Source organism: Megalobrama amblycephala, linkage group LG20 (genome assembly GCF_018812025.1).
Source record: "Megalobrama amblycephala isolate DHTTF-2021 linkage group LG20, ASM1881202v1, whole genome shotgun sequence".
Classification (NCBI taxonomy): domain Eukaryota; kingdom Metazoa; phylum Chordata; class Actinopteri; order Cypriniformes; family Xenocyprididae; genus Megalobrama; species Megalobrama amblycephala.
The window spans coordinates 5,346,497-5,370,769 of record NC_063063.1 but is presented as its reverse complement, the minus strand read 5'-3'; the positions used below and the strand labels follow the sequence as shown (position 1 = coordinate 5,370,769).

General features: G+C 36.6%; 1 protein-coding gene across 1 annotated transcript in view; it reads left to right on the top strand.

The window, feature by feature from the left end:
* The window catches only part of itga3b (integrin, alpha 3b), a gene marked incomplete at its 5' end in the record, with an annotated part of 49,899 nt that overhangs the window by 12,672 nt on the left and 12,954 nt on the right, over positions 1-24,273 (top strand). The window contains 9 exons of the mRNA XM_048171585.1: positions 9,640-9,776; positions 13,737-13,813; positions 14,888-15,134; positions 15,274-15,378; positions 19,995-20,199; positions 20,692-20,885; positions 21,556-21,644; positions 21,850-21,986; positions 24,118-24,198. Of these exons, the coding sequence (XP_048027542.1) occupies positions 9,640-9,776; positions 13,737-13,813; positions 14,888-15,134; positions 15,274-15,378; positions 19,995-20,199; positions 20,692-20,885; positions 21,556-21,644; positions 21,850-21,986; positions 24,118-24,198 (1,272 nt within the window). The remainder of the gene's footprint in view (positions 1-9,639; positions 9,777-13,736; positions 13,814-14,887; positions 15,135-15,273; positions 15,379-19,994; positions 20,200-20,691; positions 20,886-21,555; positions 21,645-21,849; positions 21,987-24,117; positions 24,199-24,273) is intronic.

The window sequence follows — 24,273 nt, the reverse complement described above, 5'->3', positions numbered from 1 at the left end:
TTCCAGGTCTCGCAGGCATAGATTGCCATCAGTAACACAATGGACATATAGAGGGGTATTATGAGTGATGTGCTATTGCTTGGTGATATCCAGATGTTGCACATCCGTTAAAATACACTGGATGCCTTGACAATAGAGGTATGCACGTGACGCCACCGTCGGCTGGAGTGACTGCGGTTACACCCAATGAGTGGCAAAAAGACTAAGTGGCAGCATTTTTTTTTAGCGTGAATGCCATGAAAAACACACAAAACACATTCAAAACAGGAAAGAGCTTTGCGAATGCTGTACAAATAGATTTAACAAGAAATCTGAGGTATATATTTACAGACTGCCGAAATCTAAAGAAAAGAAGCAAATGTATCGCTGCAGTCCACAGAAACAACTGGACTCCAGGCAGCGAAAACCTGGATTTGCAGTTATCATTTTGTCAATATGTTAAATTTTGTGGTAAAATAATACCCCATATATATTGTTATATATTGTATTGACAAATCAGGCACATATAAATGTCTGGAAACATGATTCCTGGCTCTATGTCAATATCCATGTATAACTGGATTTTTGCTAAGTTGTAACAGGAACACTATCGAGTCCAACCTTACTCACATTTTCGCAGTTTCCCCTTTAAATCCAGTCATGCAACAGGCTCTTTTGCCACCTAGTTCGGCTAAAGGGGTGTGTTCCAGCAGGAAAGTGGCATCAATGCATACCCTCTATTTACATCAGGCTCTGCGTCGCTATCCTGTGCGATCACACTACAAGTATGTAAACTGTTCTATATCAGTGAGCGGCTGGTTGCCAATGCTGATTGGCATCAGTAGATCTTCATCTTCCCCACTCATGTGCATCACTTGGGTCTTTTTGATGTTGATCTGCAGAATGATCGTAAGTGCCAATCTTTCTAACTTGGTGGTAAGTTGCTGTAGCTTCTCCCGCAACTCTGCTAGTAGTGCAACATCATCTGTAAAGTCCAGATCAGCCAGCCTTGGTCTGTCCATGCAATGCCGCAGTCATTTTTCACTTGCTGTCTTCCATATGACATGAGCAGGAACTGCAGGGGTGACAAATTTCACCGTTGCCTGACAGCTGTCACCACGCCAAAGAACTAAGTTGTTTCCATGTCAGTTTGCACACAACACCTTGAGTCTTGAATACATAGACAAAATGAAAGTGACATGTGAAGGCCAAGTATGTTAATCCATACTCGGAATCTGTCCTCTGTGTTTAACCCATCCAAGTTAGTGCACACTCATTAGGAGTAGTAAGTAGTAAAGACACACTGCAAACCGTGGACATTTTTCATAGCCATTTTTCGCTGTTGCACACAGGGAGTGATTGGGGGTTAGGTGCCTTTCTCAAGGGCACCATAGTCCTTTCCTGTCAGTATTGAGAATCGAACTACAACCTTCGGGTTACTAGTCTGACTCTCTAACCATTAGGCCATGATTGCCCTGAAACTGTTGTGGAATGCCGTTCACTAGACAGATTTGCAAGTGAAATGCTGTCGAATGCTTTCTCGAAAGTCAATGAAATTGACCACGAGAGGATGTTGAAATTCAGCACACTGTTCAGAATATGGAATACCCAGGATTAATTGTTAACCCCAGGTAAATTATAAGCAGTGTGAAAGGCTTAGAATGACCCAAGGTTAACTATTTAACTAGTGTGAAAAGCCCTTCTGTATTCCTTGCTGTGACCAAAGGCGCGATAAACTTCAAGTGAAATCGGGTCTCCTTGATTAATGTGAGAATTATTAATTGAGAAAATATGGTAATTATTACAGAATTCTAAAAGGATATCTAGGACCATTGATAATCATTGTGAGACATCAGTTAATATAATGTTATAATATCTGAACAGTGTTTATACTATATATATTTTTAGCTTCTTTTTTTTTTTTTTCAAATCTGTTTGTGGTGGGGGATTCTCTTCTGGACATTAAATTGTCTATTGGAGGTGTTTTCATCTCTTCTCTTTATGGTTGCTGATGGCGTTTTTGATGACAGATGTCTTTTCCTCTGTGTCTCTTCTACTAATGGTGGCTGGTGCCACTCTGACAGGATGTTTGCCTGCTGGAAAAGCCACTGACAGATATGTATAGACACACAACTGAGAGACACAACAATAGCAGCTCTCAAGTGATAAAGGACGTTGATAGTGTATAGTCAACATTGGAACTGGAGCATCATTTCTATCTTACTGCCTATCTGGCGTTGTGGAAAAATTCTTTATTCCTTTAGTGGTGAGAATGTAATGACATTTTATCCTTGCAAGAAGTTTGTTCAATGCAGATACAAAGGTTATCTGCAGAGAAGGACACCCTAGCCTAGTGCGGTCTGTCTTATATACCCCCTTATTTACTGTCCCATTCATTGACAACTTGCTTAATATTTTACTTTTTTTAAATTAATTTATGAACAGTTGTATGGCAGTAATGTTGATAGATGCTCCATAGTCAGGTTGTGACTCTCCAGCACAGAGTAGTAATTATGCCATTTACAAAAAGCTAAATAGATTAAGGACTTTGTTCCCGGCTTGTATTGTCAAATTCAATATGCCATCTGAGTGGTTGTATTACCCTGTTTACGGTATTTGTGCAGAAATGATTATCTGGTCAGCGAGGAACTTCACTGAATAATCCAATCACCAATAATCTAATTCATTGATCAATCTATTTATAGAAGAGAATCAACATCTGAGCAGAGAACGAGTCCTGGCCTGACTGTGTTTTCGGCTATTTTAGGCTTGTCTGACTCTTGTGCCAGTAGTTTTGTCTTCTGTCAGAACTGTGTCTGCCGTTCAGGCTACTTCATAAAATAAGAGCAAATTCAAAGTGTAGGTTGATATAAATAAGAAGTACTACAAATACTTCCATGATAATACTGTAAGTGTAAATATGCAAAAACATAAAAACTTAGGGCTTACACATCACAGTTTAAATCTGGGATAACATGAAAATAATGAAAAAAAGTAACATGTATTTTGACATGTTCTGTCAAGCTTGTGAATTACCTGATCATATCTCCATACGGGTCTCCATCTGATCCATCTCGATCAGATGTCTATGCTCCATTCTAGACAGGTTTAGTTAACATAACAGCAATGGAATCAGTGATCTTGAGCCGTGCAGTTTGTTTGGCTTTGCCTTCTCACAGCGCTGCAGATTAAATGTGAGTGGACTGACTGGATGAGACACCAGCTTTGCATAACAATTCAATGCATCTTCCATCCTGCCCCCTGACCACCATTGTCCTGATAAACAAGTAGTTGTGCTCCAAACTCATGCCATTAGTTGAGTCATAAATTGCTATGTTGGTGCAGTTTCAAACAATATGTCAGAGTATCTGCTCTGATGGATCAGTAAGGATCAGTAAATCTGTCACTTTGTCACAGGACTTAGTCATTACAATCCCAGCCTAGTGTTGCCACGATACTGGAATTTCTAACTTCAATACAGTACCTTAATGAGTAGTGAAACGGTTTTAAAGGTGCCCTAGAATCAGAATTTGAATTTACGTCGGCATAGTTGAATAACAAGAGTTCAGTACATGGAAAAGACATATATTGAGTTTCAAACCCCATTGTTTCCTCCTTCTTATGTAAATCTCATTTGTTTAAAAGACTTCCGGAAAACGCTCGGATCTCAACATAACACCGACTGTTACGTAACAGTCGGGATCATTAATATGTATGACCCCAATATTTGCATAATGCCAGCCCATTTGACGCATTAGACAAGGAAAGGCAGTATTAACGTCTGGATCTGTGCACAGACAAGGTAAGCAAGCAAGAACAACAGCGAAAAATGGCAGATGGAGCAATAATAACTGACATGATCCATGATATCATGATATTTTTAGTGATATTTGTAAATTGTCTTTCTAAATGTTTCATTAGCATGTTGCTAATATACTGTTAAATGTGGTTAAAGTTACCATCGTTTCTTACTGTATTCACGGAGACGAGAGTCGTTGCTATTTTCATTTTTAAACACTTGCAGTCTGTATAATGCATAAACACAACTTCATTCTTTATAAATCTCTCCAACAGTGTGTAATGTTAGCTTTAGCCACAGAGCATAGCCTCAAACTCACACAGAATCAAACGTAACCATCTAAATAAATACTTTACTCACATAATTCGAAGCATGCACACAGCATGCATGACGAACATCTTGTAAAGATCCATTTGAGGGTTATATTAGCTGTGTGAACTTTGTAAATGCACTGTATTATAGTCGAGAGCTCGTGGGGCAGAGGGCGCGCTTCTCTTAAAGGGGCCGTGCTGAAAAAATCAGTGCATAGTTAATGATGCCCCAAAATAGGCAGTTAAAAAAATTAATCAAAAAAAATCTATGGGGTATTTTGAGCTGAAACTTCACAGACACATTCAGGGGACACCTAGGACTTATATTACATCTTGTAAAAAAACAATCTAGGGCACCTTTAAATGTTACAGTTTCAATGTGTATAGTAAAAAAAAAGATATTTTTGACAACCCTTCAACCTACTATTACTTTAACTAGTTGCTACTAAAAATAAACCACCTAACATTATCCAAAATAGTGAACAGCTTTACATTGGACCTGTAAGTCACACTAAGCTAAAATGCACCACATTAGGCCAGTGTTGCCTGTTCTTAATGTCAGTCTCACAGTTCACTAAACACCCCTGCTCTCAGATTAGCATAGCATGCCCTAATTCCTCTCAGCATTACTGGGACAAACTGAGGTCATGTTTTATGTTTCATTTTTCCACAGACTGCTTTGCTTGATGGCAAAAGTTCAAGGAGTTTCCATTGATGCTACATGTTGCACTATTCCTTTAAAGGAATCTGTGGTCACTTACTCACCCTCATGTTGTTTGAAACCGGTATGACTTTCTTTGTTCTGCGGATTTAAATAGAATTTATTTTTTATTTATTTTTGGTTCATACAATGAAACTTAGTGGAGTTCCATTTTGTTTGGACTTCAGCATTCTACAAATTATATGCTATGAGTAAATGATAACAGAATTTTAGGTGAACCAACCCTTCATGTGCTATCGAAAATGTCCTACTTCCCACTTCTAAAGTCATAATTACGAGTCTAAGGGCTTTGTTGTCAGAAAGAATTATAATTATGGAGGACACCAGGTTCATTCTTGCCTATTTTATGGGGAAATCATATTAAAGGATTGGTCCACTTTCAAATAAAATTTTCCTGATAATTTCCTCACCCCCATGTCATCCAAGATGTTCATGTCTTTCTTTCTTCAGCTGAAAAGAAATTAAGGTTTTTGATGAAAACATTCCAGGATTATTCTCCTTTTAATGGACTTCAATGGCCTCCAGACAGTTGAAGGTCAAAATTACAGTTTCAGTGCAGCTTCAAAGGGCTTTAAACAATACCAGACGAAGAATAAGGGTCTTATCTAGCGAAACGGTCGGTCATTTTCGGAAAAAATACAACTGTATATACTTTATAAACACAAATGATCGCCTTGTATGTGCTTCCGCTTTCCATATTCTTCAAAAAGCTTACGCTGTATGTCCTACGCCTTCCCTATTGTACTTACGGAACGAACGCAGTTCCAGTAAGTAGACTGAAGAAAGAAAGACATGAACATCTTGGATGACATGGGGGTGACTTTTCATGACACTTTCAAAGTGTTATGTCTAGTGAGTTGTGCTAAAAGCATGTTCAGTTTTATTGGAAACAAATGAATGTGAATCTGGCCACATTTTAATAAGTTGGTTATTGTACGGACGCAGAAGTTCAGAAATGAAATGTTAGGTAAGTGTAGCTAAAAGGCTAATGCTCTATCACGTTTGAAAATAATGTACCACCCACACAAAACCCTACCCTAAACCTCACTGGTAGTGTTAACAAAAGCAAACATTTGCTGAAGCAGCCATGTCATTTTAGCTTGCTTCTACAAGTCTTTTAGCTCTTTATCGTGTCTTGTGTTTCACAAGTGCAATGATGTATCATGCGAGCTACCAGACAAGTTTACTACATCACAAAAGTCATGCATATGGAGCTGGTTATGTGATGTAAATGTCAAAATGTACTAGATTACAAATCATGCAATATGGTAAAAGTGTTATTGTGCAAAGAACCGTGCAAAAAAAAAAAACCTTTATTAGGGGTGTAACGGTTCGGTAAGTACCTCAGTATTGAATAGTGGTTCGGTACGGGTTCGGTACAGCAGGGTGTGAAAACTAAACATTTTTTCTTCCTTTTTTATTAACGTGGTTTACTGAACAAACTGTGTCTCTGTCTTTAATTTCATTCAATTATAATTAAAATGATAATATAATTAATATATAATATATAATTAAAATTGCTTGCACATTACTATAATATTAAAAGGTTACAATTAACAACAGAGACCAAACTATTAAATTCCGTGACATTGTTTACAAGCTGTTTTTTTAACGTCTTTCCGTGATTAAAACTAATTGAGCGATTACGCATACGTTTCACTGTATCTTTAAACATACCTTCAGATGTTCATTCATGTTTATTCTATAACTAGTAGTAAAGAGGAAGGGATGATCTCGTTTACTCACACTCTGTGCTGCCGCTTGAACTGAGGTGCATACAATGATCTGATATGCCACATCAAAGAGTGTCAAATGGCATTTATTGCTTGAATTTAGTGATAAAATGGACAGAATTTTAAAGAAGATTACTTTATTTCTTAACAAATCACAGAGTTGTTACTGTAGTTGTTAGGCTACAATGCATTACTGCGCATGCCCCCTTCAGGATTGGAGAGTGGATCGCCTGTAACTGACTGTATTTGTCGTCTAACTGCACCGTACCGTGAAAGTTCGGAATGAATACATGTACTGTTACACCCCTACTCTTTATTAATTGATAATCCCTGTAATCATAATTTGTATGAAAAGGAATAAAAGTTTTTGGTGTTTTACTGCCACTAATCTTCATTTCAGCTGGAATCTGCAGTAAATTGTATGTTTAGGTGTGTTTTCGGGGTTTTGCAAAAACGTAAGTAGAGGCACGTTTTGGAAAAACGAGTCACCAGCAGAGCTTTTCTGCTGTTTTTCAGTTATTTTCTGGAAGTGTTCCTCCCTCTCTTCTGCGGTTTGCTCAGTATAAACACTAATGTAAGCAGCAGGGTATCGGTGCTAGCGTGAGACAGGTACTCTAAGTTTAGGGAGGAGAGTCATTCCTGCAAAAACCACTGACAAACATTAGGCATGACTGATTGCAGGTTTGGTTCAGCACTCTCACCTGTGAAAAATTCCTGTAATGCCATTTTACTGTGGGGGTCTTGTCTGAACATGAGCAAACTGCACTTCACAGCTTTAGCTTCCCATTATGGCGGCCATAGTCACTATATCAGTGATACTCAGAATGGAATATCTTCCACAGACGTCAACTAGAAAGTCACCCTACACTCTTGCTTTCTTAAAATAAGGAAGGATCTCAGATAGTAGATACTGCACCTCAGTTTGTCTAAGAAAACCAGACACTCTACTCTACTATCAGTGAGTTTTACAACTCTACAAGTCCAAACTGTTCTTGCTAAGATTACTGCAGTGACACCTGGTGATAGAGAGTGTCCCCAGGGCTGAGAAACAGATCCCCTGGCTCTCGTGACATCATTCACACACTCTCAGAGCAGAAGCTGAATTCTTTTCTCCGAGGGCAAATATATTGCGGTTGGCAGCACAGAAGGAGAAAGTTAACATTGAAACAAGGAAGGAAAACACAAATTGGTTCTTATTAAAAAGCTTTATACATAAAGAAATGAAAAAGTAATTTAAAATCATGTTCAGCAAAATGAAGACGCCATTCTTTGATATTGTCAACTTAGCCCAACTATTTGTACATCTTACAGTTTTGCAATTAGTTTTTTCTAAAGAATGTTTAAAAAACAATGCTTTTGCTAGTTTTTAATACTGAATTTTGAAAAAAAAAAAAATTGTCGTGCTGATATATCAAAGCAATCTGCAAGATTTTTTTCTGTTGTAGTTCAAATACATGTTTTCACTGTTTACTATGTGCACTTACCACTTTCTTGCTACCTAGCAACATCATAAAAATCACCTTTCTGCGAAGGCCAAAGCAACACATGACTCTAAAGCCATGTGAAAGAGCCTTTAGCAAGCACTATTGAAGGGGACCTATTATGTCCCTTTTGCAAGATATAATATAAGTCTCTGGTGTCCCCAGAATGCGTCTGTGAAGTTTCAGCTCAAAATACCCCACAGATCATATATAAAACACACTGGTTTTGTGTGTGTCCCTTTAAATGCAAATGAGTTGCTGTTGCTGTGGTGGAGCTTTAACAGCTCGCGCTTCAGTTGCTCAACAACAACAAAGCTGGAGAATCTCATGCAGCCAAAATGAGGATTGTCAGTAACGGTGTTCACACTGATGGAGAGACTCAGGAAGAAGTTACAACTTTTAGAATGAAACTGGACATTTCTGAATGGTTATTGGATAAATTTATGTAGTTGCTGTGGAGTTGATTCAACTCATCCACTAGCATGTGCCGTCATGTTAATCGGCATGGCATGGTAACTACAACAACTCTTCCTCTTCTCTGAAGCAGCCCAACATGGCCTCACCCCCTTTGTTGCATGTTTCTGAGGGCAGTGTTTACGTAAATTTTGGAGTTTGTGATGTCACCAACCTGGGACGAAACTCGTTGTAGTCTCTACCAGCTGTTTGTTGTAGTCCTTAAACAGAGAAATCTTTAAAAGAAAATATCTCCCTTTGCATTGAACTTTGAGCATCAAAACTTTGCAGATGTTGTTTATGTTCAAACAGCAACATTACACACTAACTTAAGTTAAAAAAGTGAAATCAATAATCAAGGACCCCTTTAATAAATGTTACATTCAGCTTACCTGTATAGGTCCAAAGCCAGTATAGTTTTGTTCTAGTATGTTATTAGATCAAATGCCATGGTGGCAGGAGTTTGATTATAGGATGTCTCTGGCACTTTATTGAATCACTTTATCCTCAACTCATTCTTATAAAGTAAAATAAAAGGATAAACAGTCTTTTCTGCACCTTTCATTTCAGGTCTGGGCTTGTTTGCCTTCTCTAATCCTCTTTTTCTCCATTGTTTTTCTAGGCCATTCACTTCAGAATTTATTCCCTACGGTCATGTATTTAGGTGTATTTTTGGTTTGTGTGCTGGGCTTAATCAATTGGGTTCCAAATCAGGAACTATACAAAATTCTGGTTAGAGTCGTGATGAATAGAAAGTAGTGTTAGTTATTTTCTTTCATATTGTTAAGAACCTCTGAGTGTAATGATTAATGGAAAAGTTTAAATGTAGGGCGGGGACTTGGATCGGTGCGTGCATCAGTTGTTGATTGGATGTTAACATACGGGCTTGCAGGGGCAGAGTTTAACCACACTAAATGATTGGAGAAGACATCAGCACCGTTTTCACTAGAAGGTCCATTTATGACATTTAGATTTTTGTTAAAAAAAGAAAGAAAGAAATATGCACTGATGAATTATTCACAGTAAGGTCTATAATATGCACTTAGAAAATAGATAGGTGGAATTTTAATTTCATGCTGACTTCTGAGAAAAGACATTATATTCTTCACTAGTTGTATCAATCAATGTTAGTCTTTCATTCAGCGTTTCTTTTTTTCTGTAGGCTCTTAGTTGGGGCGCCTCAAGAGAAGGCCCAGCCCCAACTCAGCAAATTCAACATTAATGAAACTGGAGCTGTGTATTATTGTCCCATCACTATTGAACAGGATGACTGCAGGAGGATGGACCTCATCAGTGCACGTAGGTATTCATATGACAAAACTATGCTTAAAAATGAAAATCAATAAATAAATAAATAAATTATATATATGAAAATATATAAAACTGTTTTAAAGGTTGGCGTCAGTAAGATTTTTTAAGTCTCTCCTGCTAACCAAAGCAGCTTTATTTGAGTAAAAACAGTAACATTGTGAAATATTGTAGTAACTCTTTTCGGTTTGAATATATTTTGGAATGTAATTTATTCCGAATATGCTGATTTGATACTCAAGAAACATTTTTTATTATTATTAATGTTGAAAACAGTTGAATATGAATCTGAATATGAATATGCTTAATATTTTTGTGGAAAGTGTGATTCTTTTTTTCAGGATTCTTTGATTAATAGAAATAACGGCATTTGTTTGGAAAATAAATCTTTTGTAATATTATAGATTTCTTTAGTGTCATGGTTATTTGATCCATTGAATGTCCTTGCTAAATAAATGATTAATTTCTTCAAAAAAAACAAACAAAAAAAATCTTACTGACCCCAAATAGTGTAGAAGATGGTTTACTTATGATGTCATTTTAGCTTTAGAAGCCAAATATCATTCACAGTGTTACTGTAACTCTGTAAAGGGTTAATGGCAAATATAAGGGATTCTGTTCACAGATCAGATAATGCATCTCACATCTACATATCACTCTAAAAATAATAATCTGGAGGGCTCAGACAGCCCTTACTATTTCCCAAAATCCCCTGCTCCTGTTTTGGCCATAAGTGAATGTTAAAACAAGCCTCAACACAGCAACCATAAAATTCACCTGTCTGAGTGGTGTCTCAATCCATGTTATAGACCTTTGCCTGCGTTTCTAACCTGCTTTTCTCTCCTCTGTCAGGTCAACATGATTGGCTCATGTTGCAGGCAGGTATTTAGTTCAGAAATAACATGATACCTTCAGCACATGAAGCACAGGAAGTTAGTGAGATCTGAAAGTTAGCTGTTTGAGCAGAAGCAGAGCTAGTCAGACATACTTCTGTCTGTTTACAGCATTTTCATAAAACTTTAAAAATATGGAATTTTCTTAGCTTATAGCTTTTTAGCTTTAGTCTGTGTTGGATAAAGCATGTTAAAAAAATTAAAAATACCTTACCAACCTAGCACTAGCATTGACCATAGCACTAGCCACTTCTAATTTTGCTTCAAAAAACTGACTAAAGCACGCAGAGTCTGATATCTTTTGAATTCATGGGTAATATTATGGCTTTTTACAAGACTAACATGTATCTTTTCATCACAAATGTTTCACAGCTTTCAATTTCCTAAGTTCATTAGTGTTCATGCCCTGCAGCTAACAGTGAGGAATTCCCCTTGTGAAAAAGAAGTGCACTTAATTGTACTGAATGTGCACTTTAGTGTACTTCAAACCTTAAAAGTATATTTTGCAGATAATATAATACTAATAAATTAAAAGGCAATTTAAGTACATGCTCATGACTTAACGGGTTAGTTCAGCCAAAAATGAAAATTATCCCATAATTTACTCACCCTTAAGGCATCCTAGGTGTATATGACTTTCTTCTTTCAGTCAAACATGATCGGAATTAAAAAATATTCTGACTCTTCCAAGCTTTATAATGGGAGTGAATGGTACCATTTTTTAAGCCCATAAAAGTGCATCCATTCATCATGAAAGTAATCCATACGGCTCCAGGGGGTTAACAAAGGCCTTCTGAAACTAAGCAAATCTCTTCACTTCAGCCTTTATTAACCCCCAGGAGCCATATGGATTACTTTTATGATGGATGAATGCGCTTTTTTGAGCTTCAAAATCTCAGTTACTATTCGCTCGCATTATAAAGCTTGGAAGAGGCAGAATTTTTTTTAAAATATAACTCTGATTGTGTTTGACTGAAAGAAGAAAGTCATATACACCTAGGATGGCTTGAGGGTGAGTAAATTATGGGATAATTTTAAATTTTTGATGAAAATAAACTATCCCTTTAAGTGCACTTTGTAATAATGTCAAATTAGGTGTTTTAGTTTAAAGGTGCTACAGAGGATGTTTTGTTTTATACATTTTTGCAATATTACTTGAAACTGTCTTTACTAACTGATAAAAGACTATTTATTAGGTGCACTGAAAGGAATAATATTAATATACATCATCTGTGCACGAGGTAGGGCCTTAAAAACATCAGCCAATCGCGTAAACGATTGGCCCTCTGGCTTGTCAATCACTGCCGTGACGTTCCTTGTGAGAGAACTTTCCACACTCTACAGGCGCTGCATGCAATGTTTTTGTCAGGAGACAGGAGTAACAACGGCAGATTATGAGTTACCTGCGGTGAGTCCGACATAATGAATCCAAAAAACACGGCACAGCGAATGCCGGTGGTAAACACTCGTGTTCCAATACGAGTGTTTACGAGTTTTGGGAGGCGTTCCTTTGAAATGTGTTGTGAAGGAGGGGGGCTGTTCTTACGCATGCGCTCATTTCAAAGACTCAGTAACAGTCTTTGGACTCTCAGTCGACGAAAAAATCCTCTCTATCACCTATAAAAAACATTTTAAAATGTTATGTTTTAATAATTTTTTGTCATGCTTTTAAAGTACACTTATTTTAGTACTAAAGCAAATGTAAAGTACCTGTTTATAATTTTAACTGTTTTTTAATATTAATATTTTATATGTACTAAATTAATGTTTATCATTATAAATGTGCAATTAATAAGTACATGACAGACAAGTTTCAATTGAAATGACATTAAAGTATATTTTAGTTTACCATAAATGCTTGTCAGTATATCCAGCAGTACACTTTAACCATATCTCAAAGAAAATAGAAGTAAATATGAAATTAATTCCTAATTAAGTAGATCAAAAGCATTCTTAAAGGGTTAGTTTACCCAAAATTGAAAATTCTGTCATTTATTACTCACCCTCATGCCGTTCCACACCCGTAAGACCTTCATTAATCTTCGGAACATAAATTAAGATATCTTATTTGAAATCCGATGGCTCCGTGAGGCCTTGCAATGACATTTCCTCTCTCAAGATCCATAAAGGTACTAAAAACATATTTAAATCAGTTCATGTGAGTACAGTGGTTCAATATTAATATTATAAAGCGACGAGAATATTTTTGGTGCGGCAAAAAAAACAAAATAACGACTTATTTAGTGATGGCCGATTTCAAAACACTGCTTCATGAAGCATCGGAGCATAAATGAATCAGTGTATCGAATCATGATTCAGATCGCGTGTCAAACTGCCAACGGCTGAAATCACGTGACTTTGGCGCTCCGAACAGCAGATTCGACACACTGATTCATTTGTGCTCCGATGCTTCCTGAAGCAGTGTTTTGAAATCGGCCATCACTAAATAAGTCGTTATTTTGTTTTTTTTGCCGCACCAAAATATTCTCGTCGCTTTATAATATTAATATTGAACCACTGTACTCACATGAACTGATTTAAATATGTTTTTAGTACCTTTATGGATCTTGAGAGAGAAAGTGTCATTGCTCCCTATGGAGGCCTCACAGAGCCATCGGATTTCAACTAAAATATCTTAATTTGTGTTCCGAAGATTAATGAAGGTCTTACGGGTGTGGAACGGCATGATTAATGACAGAATTTTCATTTTTGGGTGAGCTAACCCTTTAAGTGTAACTAATTGCTTTTAATATAAATTTAATCTATAATACATTTTAACATAATTGTAAATAACATGCCTGAAAACATTACATTTAGTATATTCTTCAAGTGTGTTATTTCTCTAATAAGTACTCTTTTTTGAAGTATATATCTTTTCACAAGTGGCTACATGCAAATGTTATTATTATTTCTGTTTGAGAATCTCTCTCAAGCCAACAACAATAGCACAGTTCCATCATGACCTCATCATTCAGATTTTGATATAATGAAATACTCTTTGCAGGCAAACTGAGGGAATAAAATAGCTGCTATCTGATGGAGTTTGTTTCTCCTCTAGCGCAGTCAACGGAGATGGTGGAGGGCATGTGGCTGGGAGTGACCGTGGCCAGTCAAAGGAACGGAGGACGCGTGCTGGTGAGATGAGATGCGTCTTTGGTTCCCTTTTATTTTACAGTAAACGCTTTACTTGCAAAGGCAAGACAGTGCTTAAATTTCACAAACAAAATTGTAAGTGTCGGACCCCTCCTCCGGACCCAATGAGTAGGTCAGATACATTCAGTCCTCTATTCTTCAGTTTAGTTTTCAAGTAAGCTTGAAGGCCTTCATTAGCTGGTTTAGATGTCTATTGTTAAAGTGGTCATCATTTACTCACCCTCAAGTTGTTCTAAACCTGTATGAATTTATTTCTTCTTGCTGAACACAAAAGATAAGATTTTGAAGAATATAGGTAACCAAACAGTTGATGCGCCCCATGGGAAAAAATTCTATGGAAGTCAATGGGACCCATCAACTGTTTTGTTACCGACATTCTTCAAAATATCTTCTTTTGTGTTCAGCAGACCAAAGAAATTCATACAGGTTTAGAACATCTTGAGGGTGAGTAGATGATGACAGAATTTTCATTTTTGGGTGAACTATCAAGTTACCACTTGTAGTACACTATGGGTTCAAATGTACTATAAGTAGTATCTAAATACATTTTTTAAATACAGAGATTGTATATTAAAAGCATATTTAAGTTCATATTTCATGGTGTCTCAAAATAGCACAGTTGAGTACACTTAGATGTTCTTAAGATTATCTTAAGAAGTACTAAAGAAGAATTTTTAGTATATTAAGTACTAAATTTAGTAGAGCACTTTAAGTACATTATTGAAATTTACTTTTTTGTTCACCTGGGTAAAGACATTTATAAGGTTACAAAAGATTTCTATTTCAAATAAATGCTGTTCTTTTGAACCTTTCTATTCTTCAAAGAATCCTGAAATATTTTCTGAAGGATCATGTGACTGAAGACTGGAGTAATGATGTTCAAAATTCAGCTTTGCATCACAGGAATAAAATTATATTTTAAAATATGTTAAAATAGAAAACAGTTCTTTTAAACTGAAATATTATTTTACAATTTTACTATTTTTGATGAAGTAAATAAATGAAGCAGATACTAATCAGAATTCCTTATGATCATCACTTCGTTCATGTTGGCAGGCATGTGGCCATCGCTATGTAAAAAAACTGCTGGGCACTGAAGAACAGCAGCGTATGGTGGGAAAATGTTACGTGCGGGGCAACGACTTGACCTACGACCCTTCTGATTACTGGCAGTCGGACACTTACGAGCTGTGTGACTTCAACTATGACCAGAACCTTGAGGGCATGTGTAACATGGGCATCTCAGGGGGCATGACGGAGGACGATGTGTTCTTTGGGACCCCTGGCAGCTTTGTGTGGCAGGGTGAGTTACACAAGTAGTATGGGAAAATAAACAAATGATTCATGTGGAAAATATACTAGTTCTTTAGTGTGCGTCAGCTCTCCGTTATCACATATAAAGAGGGTCATATTGTTAATAAAAGGAATTCTTATGTCAATAGGCACTGTCCATATGAAAAGCAGAGACACCAACTCAGATTTTGCTGGAGATGCCAATGAAAGAAGCTTCAATATGCTAGGCGAGGACAGGCTCAACATCTACATAGGTATGTACTGTGATTTTCGGTTTTGAAAAAAAGGTCTTAAAGTGACTGTAAAAGATTAAAGTGCATGACAAATGAAGTTATTGTCTCCTAAAAGAAAGAATTGATTTTGAACTGCCAAAATAAGCAGTTCCAGTTCCAGCAATTCCAGTCTCACTTCCTGTAACACAATGTAACAAATTTGCATAAAAGGCCATTTAAGTACTATGATCTTCATTGGCTGCCTGTGAACAACGTCTGCTTTGACTTGCCCTCAAACACTGTAGTTGTAGCTGAGACTGGAGTTTGGTTTGTGTTGTCGACATGTTGAGAAGATGCTGTTTTCAGCGCTACAAATCCACTTTGCATGCACTTGTGTAACTGTGCATCAAGTGCTGAGGAAGATCCGGAGCTGGAATTCAGATATGGTAATAGTCGCTTTGTTTCCGACACGCACTGTAAGCGGTAGGCCAATCACAATAGACTGGGTCGACCAATCAGAGCAGAGTAGTCTTGAGGAAAGGAGGGGTTTAGAAAGACTGAATGTTCGAATGTAACAATTTTCAGACAAAAGAGGTGATGCTGCAATGTTTATTATGGGATAAAATTAAAGTGCAAAATTAGGAATGTTAAAAATGGCATAATAGGGGCACTTTAAATGAAACCATTCAAAAATATTTCACTGATTCATATGAATCTCTTTGCAGTTTTCTGCATGGCATTTTTCTGTATAGCAAAGAGTATAGCATACAATAACTTTATCAGTAATTTTTATGCATTAAAATAATTAGTATTTTTGTTTGTACTGTTAGTGTTTAGTGTTAATTGATCAATAATTGTACAAGAATCTTTCTCATTATTTTTTAATATAAATTATAGTGTTTTATTATTTAGTGTTAATTGATCAGCAATCTTATAATGATTATATCAGTAATTTTTATATATTTTATAGTGTTTTTTGTTAGTATTTAGTGTTATTTTATTAATCATCTTATAATAATTTGATCAATATTTTTATGTATTAATTATGCTGTCTTTGTGTTTAAAGTTGTATTTAAAAGGTGCCCTAGAATTAAAAATTGAATTTACCTCGACATAGATGAATAACAAGAGTTTAGTACATGGAAATGACATACAGTGAGTCTCAAACTCCATCGTTTCCTCCTTCTTATATAAATCTCATTTGTTTAAAAGACCTCCGAAGAACAGGCGAATCTCAACATAACACCGACTGTTACATAACAGTCGGGATCATTAATATGTACGCCCCCAATATTTGCATATGCCAGCTCATGTTCAAGGCATTAGACAAGGGCAGCCAGTATTAACGTCTGGATCTGTGCACAGCTGAATCATCAGACTAGGTAAGCAAGCAAAGGACAATAGCGAAAAATGGTAGATGGAGCAATAATAACTGACATGATCCATGATAGCATGATATTTTTAGTGATATTTGTAAATTGTCTTTCTAAATGTTTCGTTAGCATGTTGCTAATGTACTGTTAAATGTGGTTAAAGTTACCATCGTTTCTTACTGTATTCACGGAGACAAGAGCCGTTACTATTTTCATTTTTAAACACTTGCAGTCTGTATAATTCATAAACACAACTTCATTCTTTATAAATCTCTCCAACAGTGTAGCATTAGCCGTTAGCCACGGAGCACTATCAAACTCATTCAGAATCAAATGTAAACATCCAAATAAATACAATACTCACATAATCCGATGTATGCATGCAGCATGCATGACGAACACTTTGTAAAGATCCATTTTGAGGGTTATATTAGCTGTGTGAACTTTGTTTATGCAATGATAGAGTTGAGAGCTTGGGAGGGGGCGGAGAGCACGAGCAATTAAAGGAGCCGCAGCCTGAAACGGCGCATTTGTAATTATGCACCAAAATAGGCAGTTAAAAAAATTAATAAAAAAAAATCTATGGGGTATTTTGAGCTGAAACTTCACAGACACATTCAGGGGACACCTTAGACTTATATTACGTCTTGTAAAAAATGTTCGATTTCTTAAAATAGCTTGAATATAAAGGCTGATATATACTTCTGCATCGAGTGTACGCCGTAGCTATGGCGTAGGCTGTGTGTAGCATGCGTAGCCTACGACGTAGCCTGACGTGTGCCTCTTCAAAAATGTAACAAAGCGTAGGGATGAAAAAATGCTCGGTTTCAGGGGACACACTCTGCCAAACTGCAACAAAAGTTGTTACCTATTTGCCACATTTCTGCCGCTTCTATTTGTAAGCTTCTCACAACGTACATGACAAGCTGCTTCTTCTTCGGCTTTTGCCTTGATACTCAACATGACCGCGGACACTGCCTACTAGTGGTCTGCATGCACGTCGACACGTACAACGACGCAGAAGTATAAATGAAAACAGACGCACAGCCTACGGCGTAGGTCCGATGCAGAAGTATAAATAAGCTTTAACTCTACACCCTTGCCTCATTTAGTATACCCTGTTCAATGAATATGCAAATTAGACCCGCCCCCACTCACTCACTCACAGGAGCTCAGAGATCCATTCACTAATGATCATGAGTTGACGTGATTGGTTACAAGGCAGTTTGTGATGTCTGAAACATCAGCGATTTCAAACTGTTTTTTAAAACTGTCTTTGGTTCACTGCAGATTTTATTAGTAAATGCTCAGCAATGGTGCTGACTTATGAATTTGCACATGGTTTGTCTTAAAGCATATTAAAAACACTACATAGACATACAGTTGTGGCCAGAATTATTAGCCCCCTTCATAAATATGATCAAAGATGACTCTAAAAATAAATATGCATTGTTTATCCTTTTGATCTTTAATTTATAAAATTAGCAAAAATCTAACCTTTCATTGAAGGAAAATAATTGAAAGTGGAGGGAAAATAACATTAAGAAATAAATGTTTTTCTCCAAAACATGTTGCCCACAATTATTGGCACCCCTAGAATTGTTTATGAGTAAAATATCTCTGAAGTATATTCCCATTCATATTTAAATTTTTTAGCTCACCGGGGTGATCATGAACATGAAATTGTCCAGCCATGACTTCCTGTTCCACAGGAATATAAACATGAGGAAACACAAAGGCCAAATTTCCTTAATCATTCATCACAATGAGAAAAAACAAAGAATATAGTTCTGATGTGCAGCAAAAGATTGTCGAGCTTCACAAAATAGAAAGTGGCTGTAAGAAAATACCTAAAGCATTGAAAATCCCCATTTCCACCATCAGGGCAATAATTAAAAAGTTCCAATCAACTAAAGATGTTAAAAATCTGCCTGGAAGAGGACGTGTGTCTAAATCGTCCTAATGCGTGGTGAGAAGGAAAGTTTGAGTGGCCAAAGACTCTCCAAGGATCACAGCTGGAGAATTGCAGAGATTAGTTGAGTCTTGAATCTCAGAAACCCTAAAAAAAATGATCAAAAGCACCTACATCCCAACAAGTTGTTCGGGAGGGTTTCAAGAAAAATTCTCTGCTCTCATCCAGAAACAATCTCCAGCATATTCAGTTGTCAGACAAGACTGGAACTTCAAACGGGACAAGCTTCTATGGTCAGATGAAACTAAAACAAGAGCTTCTTGGCAGCAAACCCACCAGATGGGTTTGGTGCACACATGGATAAAAAGTGCCCCATGCCCACGGTTAAATATACTGCTGGATCTTTAATGTCGTGGGCCTATTTTTGTGCTGGAGGTCCTGAACAACTTGTTCAGATATATCGTATCATGGATTCTATCAAATACCAACAGATAAAAAATCAAAACCTGACCACTTCTGCTAGAAATCTTATAATGGGCTGTGGTTGGATCATCCGTCGGGACAATGATCCAAAACAAACATCAAAACCAACACAAAAATGTGTCACTGAGCACAAAATGAAGCTTCTGCCATGGCCATCTCAGTCCCCTGACCTGAACCCTAAAGAAAATGAGTGGAGTGAACTGAAGAGAAGAAGCACCAACATGGAGCTGGAATCTGAAGGATCTGGAGAGATTCTGTATGGAGGAATTGTCTCTGATCTATTGTTAGGTGTTCTCCAAACACATCAGGCGTTATAGAAGAAGACTCAGAGCTGTTATCTTGGCAAAAGGAGGTTGCAAAAAGTATTGAATAAAAGGGTGCTAATAATTGTGGGCAACGTGTTTTGGAGAAAAACATTTATTTCTTAATGTTATTTTCCCCCCATTTTCAATTCTTTTCCTTCAATGAAAGGTTAGATTTTAGCTAATTTTATAAATTAAAGATCAAAAGGATAAACAATGCAGATTTATTTTTAGAGTCATCTTTGATCATATTTATGAAGGGGGCTAATAATTCTGGCCACAACTGTGTAAACAACATTAAAAACTTGATTTTCACCGCAGGGGGACTTTAACAAAGATTAGTAAATACTTTAACAAATGTCTTGTTCATTGTTAGTTTATGTTAATACATTAACTAATGTTAACTAATGAAACCTTATTGTGAAGTGTTACCAAAATAAAATGATAAAATAAAAGTAGCATAGCAGCATAACTTTTTCCTTCTTTCTCAAAAGAGTCACTTGACTGTAATTGAACTTTACAGTGGCTTGACAAGTTTCTACAGTGTCTTCACTGCTGGTCACACACAGAACTCATCTCTTTCTTCAGGTTACTCTGTGCTGGAGGACATGAAGTTACTGGATCGCTCTGAGTACACTGTGGTGACGGGGGCTCCCAGAGATAATTTCAAGGGTTCAGTGATCCTGGCAGAAAAACAAGATTCGGGTCTGAACCCACTGGTGACGATCCCAGGGGAACAAATTGGGTCGTACTTTGGCAGCTGTTTGGCGGTTACGGACCTCAACAATGACGAGTGGGTCACTGTTTAACTCAATCGCTGTGTTGTTTGAGCTGTAAATGGATAATCTGTTAAAACTGTTTGTTATTATGGTAACTTAGTATTTGATGTTTACTTTGTATCACATCAAATCAAGTATACATATTCAAAAAAACCAAAGTGTCCATACATTGAGATTCAATGGGATTCAGTTCACACAGTTTTGTACTAATAGTGAAACTTGGCAATATCACTGTTTGCATAGCCAGTAATCCGTTATCATCACAGAGACTGATCTGTCTAACGCTTCACTGAGTTTTAAAGTGAACTGAAAGGAAGTAGACCAAAGCATGTCCCCACGTGCCCTTGCAAAGATCCTGCTTGAGCTTTATACTTAAGCGTGTCAACGGATACACGGCTGACTGCACTTATATGGCAGCTTTATCATTCTTTACTAAAGCTTCTATGAAAATAAACATTAATCATTTAGACATAACGCGTCATTTGTGTGGTTGCATGCTGTTGTAGCTGGAACGACCTGATCGTCGGAGCGCCGTTCTTCTTTGAACGCTACAAGGAGGAGGGAGGGGCAGTTTACATCTTCATGAACGAGAACGGTTCCTTCCAGCAGAATGCCAGCTTGGTTCTGAAGGGTAAAAAAGGGTCAGGGTTTGGATTTGCTGTTGCTGCAGTGGGGGACATCAATCAGGATGGGTTTCAAGGTAGTATAAGTAGCTATTATGAATAATATGCACTTGTTTAAAAATGTATGCTATCATAAAACATAATCATATTTATAAGCATAATGTATGTTACATGAACATGCTCAAAAGTACACTACCGTTCAAAAGTTTTTACAAGAATGTGATACTTTTATTTAGCAAGGACGCATCAAATTGATCAAAATGACATTTATAATGTTAAAAATATTTCTATTTCAAATAAATGCTGTTCTTTAAAATGTTCTATTCATCAAAGAATCACAGTTTCCACAAAACATGAAGCAGCACAACTGTTTTCAATATTGATAATAATAAGAAATGTTTCATCATATCAGAATGATTTCTGAAGGATCATGTGATACTGAAGACTGGAGTGATGATGCTGAAAATTCAGCTTTGATCACAGGAATAAATTACACTTATTTTGTTATTTTACATCACAATAATATTTCACAAAATGACTGTTTTTACTGTAAATAAATGCAGTCTTGGTGAACATGAGATTTATTACAAAAACATTTTAAAAATCATACCAACTACAAATGTCTGAATGGTAGTGTGTATGCAGAAATGCATAATTTCATGTGATTTGTTTTATAATGCTGCCATCTGGAGGCCATGGAGAGTTAATCACATGTTCTGGGGTTTGTGTCTTGTTTTGTTCATTCAGATTTTGCTGTTGGTGCTCCGTTCCAAGACTCTGGGAAAGTCTTTATATGGATGGGAAGTAAAAATGGAATATCCAAGGAACCCAGCCAGGTAAAGCAAAGCATCATGGAATTTTAACGGAACGGCTTTATTTAGAATTTTGGAGTGACTTTTGTACAACTACCTACTGTTTCATAGCCCTGTAATCATACTTATCATTGTAACACAGCAATAGACTATAGATCAACAGTCGATCATATCTGACATATCTGGACCATGAGAACAAGAGCAGGATGATTTACTGTGTTTCTCTTAGGTAATAGAGGGGAAATCATTAGGTCCCAGTGGCTTTCAGACATTTGGCTACTCTCTCAATGGAGGAATGGATATGGATGGAAATGATTATCCTGACATTCTGGTGGGCTCCATGGACGACCGCATCGCTCTTTTGAGGTTCAGTCTTTCAACAGTGTTTTGTATATATAGATGTTGATATTATTCTGAGGGATTTTGAACGTTTGAACTTTTTCCAAACATATACACTGACTGACCAAAAAAGTCTATGACTGGATCCTATTGCATAATTTGATTGATTGATTGAGTTAGTTATTTAGTTATTGTCGAGTTAGTTTTTATTTATATTTTATGTAATTTATAATTATTTTTATTTAAATAAATACATGATTATTAATAACAGTTTTATATATATTATTTTATATAAATTTGTATTTATTTAAATTTATACAGTGCACAGCATAAATGAGTACACCCCCTCTGAACAAATACAAAAGATGTATTTTCTTTATGATCACTAATACAATTCATGGAAAGATGGCAAAACTAAAATGTATTAAACATATACATAATAAAAACTGAGAAATATATGTCATTAATAGCCATAAAATATATAAATTAGCCAATTTTGTTTAAATTAAGGATTGCAGAAGTGAGTACACCCTAGTTAATTCAACAAATGTATAATATTCTAGTACTTAGTATGCTCTCCATAATTTTGAATATACTGCTCTAACCCTTCGTGGCACGGAGTGTACAAGTTCATGACAAATTGTCACATCTGTCCTGTTTAACTCCTGGATGATGAGCTCCTTAAATGCCCTGATCTTTAATGGGGAGTGTTGCTCAACTCGTCTCTACAGAATCACCCACAGGTTCTCAAGAGTGTTAAAATTGAGTGCAATACATGTCCACAGACGGTTTTTCACCTTGGGAGAATGCATATCCTAATTGTCATGTTGAAAAAATGCCCAACAATGCAGGGAATGAGGAAAGGGTAACATCTTCTTTTTCAGGTTTGTGTATTAAATTACACAGCGGTGTGGGAATTCATGACAGCATTGATAAAGCACAACTCCCTCACACCTTCAGCACTCATACATCCCTATATAAGAGCTTTACTACCACTGAACTTTACTGTGGGAACCAGGCACTTCTCACTGTACTCCTCCTCTAGCAACACCATAACATTTTGGATGCCGTTAGATCCAAAATTATTGATTTGGTCTCATGAGACCAGAGTATTGATTCCCAGAATCTATATTTTGTAAAAATGTGCTTTGGAAATGGCTGACTGACTTTATTGTGCTTTGGCTACAGTAGGTAGTTCCAGTGAGAACAACAACCATGTATGTCATTTCTGCAGGTTGCATTTTACTCTGTGAGATAAACAGTCACTCTTTTCATAGCTTTTGCTGGCTCTGAGACACTCGCTTGGTATTTCTCCTAGTCTTTGTCTAGTGAAAAAATCCCTCATCACTAAATGAAAGCTTAAAATGAAGGCCTGATTATTTCAGGGGCCTTGTCACAAGTCCATTGTTTTTGAATTTCTGTGTTACTTTTGCTATATTTTCACACTTAAAACAATGATTTGGTAATCCTCTTGTACCACTGTCCTCTTTTGTGCTAAGAAACGAGTCTCCTGACAGTTCTCTCCCAAGTGCTTCCATTGTTGTCAGCATTAAGTCTGAGAATGATTCAGTGGGCTATATAACACTTTTAACTGTCAAGAAATTACTTCTCTTTAAATGTTTTGGTTCAACATACTTACCTGTTGATCAAACATTGCCTTAAACTTACACCAGAAATTTTTTGTTTTGTTTTATTTAGTAACTTTTAGGAGGGTGTACTCATTTTTGCTACACAACATTTTGTCACCTTGATAAGAAAATCTTATTTTCCTGAATAATTTTGACATGCTTCTTTGGTAATTGATTAAGCAGACTTGCTGGAACATTATATCTCTAAAGAACCCTAACATGTCATGAGTAATTGCTTACTTTAAGAAGTTTCAGAGGGGGTGTACTCATTTATGCTGTGCACTGTAAATAAATGTATTATGATTAAAAACAACAATATTTATTTATTTACTTACATACATAAATAGATACATACAGTAATAACAGAAAGCAAGCAGTCAGTAAGCATTCAGATGAATACCAGATACTAAATAGATAAGTGGTCCCTGCATGCTTGGAGCGCCCCCTGCTGGTCACAAGTGTTTAACTAACTAAATCAGTCTGTCCTGCAAGATAACCTCAAAATGTGATGCTTGATGGGTGGTTTTCAGGTCACGTCCGGTCATCCACCTCTCCAAAAACTTTACAGTGGAGCCGAAGATTGTGATTCCAAGCCAGTGTGTTAATTCCTGGTAAGAAGACAAATGTATTTGATTTTTCAGTATGCATTAGCTGTAAAATTATTATTTTATACTTGTAGAACCACT